The sequence below is a fragment of the Arachis hypogaea genome, chromosome 5 (assembly GCF_003086295.3).
Source record: "Arachis hypogaea cultivar Tifrunner chromosome 5, arahy.Tifrunner.gnm2.J5K5, whole genome shotgun sequence".
NCBI lineage: Eukaryota > Viridiplantae > Streptophyta > Magnoliopsida > Fabales > Fabaceae > Arachis > Arachis hypogaea.
In genome coordinates this window covers 65,057,065-65,062,421 of record NC_092040.1, presented here as the reverse complement: position 1 = coordinate 65,062,421, position 5,357 = coordinate 65,057,065, and the positions used below count along the sequence as shown (strand labels likewise).

General features: G+C 35.4%; 1 protein-coding gene and 1 long non-coding RNA gene across 3 annotated transcripts; one reads left to right on the top strand and one right to left on the bottom strand.

Annotated features, from left to right (window-relative positions):
• Window positions 1–830: 830 nt before the first annotated feature.
• LOC140184704 (uncharacterized) lies at window positions 831–1,438 on the top strand. The gene is made up of 2 exons (XR_011882155.1): window positions 831–971; window positions 1,054–1,438. It is a non-coding gene; the product is annotated as an uncharacterized lncRNA (long non-coding RNA).
• A 443-nt stretch (window positions 1,439–1,881) lies between these two features.
• Window positions 1,882–4,572, bottom strand: LOC112801640 (UDP-glucose 6-dehydrogenase 4-like). 2 transcript variants are annotated; one of them, XM_025844502.3, is made up of 2 exons: window positions 4,285–4,572; window positions 1,882–3,658 (listed from the first exon to the last, which is right to left on the bottom strand). In XM_025844502.3, exon 2 carries the CDS (start codon window positions 3,618–3,620, stop codon window positions 2,178–2,180), a length of 1,443 nt encoding a protein of 480 aa, XP_025700287.1. In that variant the 5' UTR covers window positions 3,621–3,658; window positions 4,285–4,572; the 3' UTR covers window positions 1,882–2,177. The 2 variants fall into 2 exon arrangements, with proteins under 2 accessions (XP_025700287.1, XP_025700288.1); XM_025844503.3 differs by having other exon boundaries at window positions 4,140–4,571.
• Between the last annotated feature and the right edge of the window lie 785 nt (window positions 4,573–5,357).

Sequence of the window (5,357 nt, the reverse complement as noted above, 5' to 3'; positions counted from 1 at the left end):
TGTACATCATTAATGAGATCAAAAGTGAATAAGAACATCGTTAATATGCTTAGTCATTACCTAATTATATCCTACTATTTGATCTTATCCTAATGTCTATGGATAATTATCTAAGGTAAAAATAGATAAGATAGTAATTAATAATCCTAGTCATGACTTAGTAGAAATTCTTATTTCTAATGACTATGGATAGTTATCTTATGGTGAAAATTAATTAATGAAGGGACTATAAATAGTTATCTAAGGTGAAAATTAATCAATGAAAGAATCAGAGAGAGGGAGAGAGTTTGGTCAAGAGAAAGAAAGGGATAAGGATATAGAGTTTAGGTGTATCCTACTAAATTTAGGTAGTATTTTTAACACAAAATAAAAATATGTGTGGTCAAGAACCACTTTAGAAAATAGTGCATAAACATATGGCTGAAATTCTTTCTTATAAAAGAAATAAAAAAGTAGTAAAAATTCACTAAATAATTTCTATGATTTTTCACAACAATCATAATTAACTCGAATTGACTTTCGACTTAGACTTTGATCAGCATTAATTATATTACTGTTTCTAAGAATATAACAAATAAAAATTATGAGTGACACCAAAATTATCTATTTAATTATTATTTTTGGATTTTTTTTTTTTTTGAAAAAGTGGATTCTTACAATTTTGGCCTCTAAAGATCTCAAACAGCCATGGCCCTCTCTTCTTTGCTCTCTTTATACCATGTCCCAGCTTTTTACAGTTTAGACAAAAGTAGTCTTCAATTCTCTCATACTTAAAATATACTCAAGTATTTGGTAAGTTATCCCTTTCAAGTCAGAAATTAATAGACAATTTTGTTTCATATATCTAGAGTAATTTTCACCCTCAAAAAAATTCAATAGAGCCCCGTTTCTCCTTAGGTCTTCTACCTCACAAATAATACCCATCATGTATCCTATTCTTATAGCAGTTTCTTCTTCCATCAACTCAAGTGGTATGCCATATATCTGCACCCATATATCCATTATATCATGATTCATCTCAAATATGGACTCACCTTTTGACCATTCTTATAGGTTCATCAACTGACCTTTAATGCACCAGTGATCTCCTTTGAGGATTTGTCTCCCTCTCCCAATATCCTTGAAGCTAAACAACATGTTCCTGCCCACTTCCCTAATGGCGACTCCTTTAGGGTTGCCCCATATATCAGTAATGGCATTCTTATATGCTTTGAGATTCATCTGTTTTTGACATATGATTTATCCAACCAAGTTGTGGCAATCATCATTAAAGCCTTGTTGCTCCAGTTTTTGGATCCGTATAGTTTTATCTTCAATAGACTTCATTTCATATGTTGCCATGATCTTTACACTTTTTTATTCTGATAGCTTAGGCTAATGTATATCCTGTTTGTTTGTTTTTTCGAGATTGAAATGTCTGTGAGACAGGTTTGTATGATGTTTGAGTAAATAAGAGTGAAATACAACTTTCTAATAAAAAAAAAATTGTTTTAGAGAACTCTCATTTTATGAGAGACGCTCTCAGTAGAAAGAATTTTGGGAGCTTATTTCTTAACTCTAAAGAAGTTGAGGTCATAAGTTAATGGACCTGAAAGAAGTCCACAAATATTTTTTTTAATGTTATTGCGAAAAATGATAATGTAGAGGTTATTCAAAGTCAGGTCTCGTAGAAATTAGTACAATTAAGATAAATAATTTATTCTCATGTAAAGAGAACTAAAAATAAGATTGTTCATGAATTAGCTCAAATGACTCTAACCAGTCTGCGAATGAGTATGGATGGAAGACGGCGCAACTAAAATTTGTAATCTTGTGCTGTTGGACACCATTAGTCTTATTCAATTCGTGAAAGAATGTTACCTATTTATACCGTCAAAAAAATAAAAAAGATATTCATTGTATAAAATTCCCTCATTAGTCAACTTATTACATTCAACCAGATCAACAAATATCATTTTTTTTTTCTTTTGCCTATAGCTAAAGACAATATCTTAGGCAATTAGGCTCCTCTAACAAATTGCATATAACACCTGATCATATCATACGTAACATTAAAGAAAATACAATCGAAAAACATAAATCTAAACTACATATATAATATATCATCGAATTCTCTCTATGAAGGATCCCCCCCTTCAAATTCCAGCTTCCAAAATGCAAGAATAGGATGATCCAATCTAAGCCACTGCCGGCATGTCCTTGAGCCATGAATCTAGTGGCTTTCCAACAGAATAAACAATGAATCCAATTTCCCTGAGCTTGTTAGCATCAACAACATTCCTTCCATCAAAAACAAATGCAGGCTTCTGCATGCTATCATAGACTTTCTTGTAATCAAGCTTCTTGAACTCGTCCCATTCGGTGAGAATGCAAATTCCATGTGCATCCTTAATTGCTTCATACGCATCCCAAACCACAGTCACTTGCTTGTTGTTGGTAGGACTAAGTGGTTGGAGATGTGCAGGGTGGTCCCAGTCGAATTTCTTCATCGAAAGATCCCTTATGATCTGGTCTTCGGTTACCTGCGGATCAAATATGCTCAGCTTTGCCTTGTCGCCCAACAAGCCCTTGCACACATCGATCGCCGGGGTCTCCCTGGTGTCACCAGTGTCCTTCTTGAAGGCAAAGCCTAGTATGGCAATCTTCTTCCCGGAGACAGTGTTGAACATCGAGGAAACAACTCGGTTCACGAACCGTGTTTTCTGGTAGTCGTTAACCTTGATCACCTGTTTCCAGTAGTTCGCTACCTCCGGAAGGCCGTTGCACTCGCAGATATAGACCAAGTTCAGAATATCCTTCTGGAAGCAAGAGCCGCCGAAGCCAACACTGGCATTCAGGAACTTTGGTCCAACTCTAGAGTCTGTCCCTATGGCATGGGACACCTGGGTGACATCTGCGCCGGTGGCCTCGCAGAGCGCAGAGATAGCGTTCACTGAGGAGATCCTTTGGGCCAAGAAAGCATTGGCTGCGAGCTTCGAAAGCTCAGCAGACCACAAGTTGGTGCAGAGAATTCGCTCCACAGGAACCCAATGAGCATACACATCCCTCAAAGCATGAATGGCCTTTTGGCCTTCCGGAGTCTCCCTGCCTCCGATAAGGACTCGATCCGGATTGAAAAGGTCTTTAATAGCTGTACCCTCCGCGAGGAACTCAGGGTTGGACAGGATTGTGAAGTTGATCCCTTTCCTGTTATGAGTTAGAATCCTCTCAATTGCCTCAGCTGTTTTAACAGGGACAGTTGATTTCTCAACCACGATTTTGTCTGATTTTGATACATCGGCAATCATCCGAGCCGCACTCTCCCAATAAGTCAGATCAGCTGCCTTGCCAGCTCCGAGACCCTGAGTCTTGGTCGGGGTGTTCACAGAGACAAATACTATGTCGGACTCGGCTACATGTTTCTCTACATCAACGCTGAAGAAGAGGTTCCTTCCTCTGCACTCCTTCACCACTTCATCAAGGCCAGGCTCATAGATTGGGAGGTGCTCGCTGTTCCAGGCATTGATTCTCGGTGCGGCGATGTCCACCACGGCTACCTGGATCTCAGGGCATTTGAGGGCAATAACTGCCATGGTTGGCCCACCAACGTATCCAGCACCAATGCAGCAAATCTTCACCATTTTTGTTTTCTTATCAGTCCCCCTGCCTCCGCAGAACCCTGCATCACACACATGACCAAAACCAAAACACAATAAATCAAAATCAGTACAGAACAAAATGCAAATTCACTCTCAAAATGTTTGAACAAGGTAAACAAATTGTACGATCAAAAGTTAAAGATGTAATACATCAATAACACAAGAACACGCTAAACGAGATCTGTAACTGTCATTTTGAAACATGGAATTTAGATCCAGATGATAGTTGCATTAGAAAAATACAAAAATATATGAAATGAAGTTAAATTAAAATTAATTAAATAAAAGTTAAGCTAATCAATCCCATTCATATCCTAGGTTTCTAAACACAAGAGACAAAATTCCGGAATCCGAGATAAAATCTAACGGAAACAGATGCATCACAGAACAAAACGATTCCCAAACACAAGCACCAAAGAAAGAGAGAATAAAGACAAGAAGGGCATTTTAGTAAAAACAAGAAGACCAAGAAGAGAAAAAAAAGTAAGGGAAGAAACATACACGATATGGGTATGAAGAAAGGAAGTAACTTGGTGGATAGGAAAATCAAAGTAAATGAAATGGCAGAAAGAGCACTATAAATGGAAATGAAGAGAAAATGAAGGAAACATTTCACCACGAAGAGAAGCAAGTTTGTGGTCGTTACCTTAACAAGAGAGAGAGAGAGAGAGGTTGAGATAGAAAGTAGAGAGATCTCAATGAGAAGAAAAATTCAGAGGAGAGAAGGGAATGGGAGGAATGAAGAAGTGAGGACGCGTCAGAGTTTATAGAGAGAGAGAAAGGGATGAGTCATCAAATTCATACTTTCATAGCATTTACAATTATTATTAGAATTTTCATTTTAATAATTTATTATTTTCTTATTAGTGGAAAACGGAGTAGGTTTGTGAGACAGTGACAAAAGTGAGATCTAACAATAACTCTTTCAGACCCAAAGTTTCCGTGACAAAAGCATTATTTATTGCCATTCTACCCAACACGTTTTCATACCGCGCTTCTCTCTTATTTTTTATTTTAGATTTTAGATATTTTTTCATATAAAAATATTAAACAAAACTCAATGAATAAATTTTTAATTTAATCAAGTTGCTCTCCAAAAGAAATTTTGTATTAAATTGGCATATAATTTTTATTTTCTATATTTTTATTGACAGATTGTCAGTATGAATTATTAAGTAATTTGGCGATATTAGACTTAAATAATATCTGAGTGTCATTAAGACTTAATTTGATAGTGTTTTAAAGAGAAATTTGTGTTTTTCTAACGTATAAGTACTTTATTTTATATTTGATAAATTAAAATTTTATGTGTTTTTATTTATAACTAGTGTATGTTCCATACCTTGTACGAGATAATATATAAAATTATATAAAAAATTTTTATTAAAAAATTAAATAAAAATATATAATTATTATTATTAAAAATATTTTATAAAGTTATAATTAAAATTAAACTCTAAGAATTTTTAATATTAAAAATAATTAATATTTGTCTTAATCAATTTGCGTTTGTTGAGTTACCATTTCACTCATCCACTTAAGTAAGTATTAGGATGTTCGAATCTTGTTTTGCGTGAGTAGCAATTCATTGGCAAGTGATTGGCCCTTAATAAATGGAATATCAATACGTAGTTAGACTTTGTAGGAGTACTAAAATCCGTGAGTACCCGATCCGTCTCTACCCAGTCAAGACGAATAATAACTCAACCTGAGGTGAGA

Coding starts and splice junctions, on each gene's coding strand:
- LOC112801640 (XM_025844502.3), bottom strand. CDS start 3,620: ATGGTGAAGATTTGCTGCATTGGTGCTGGATACGTTGGTGGGCCAACC.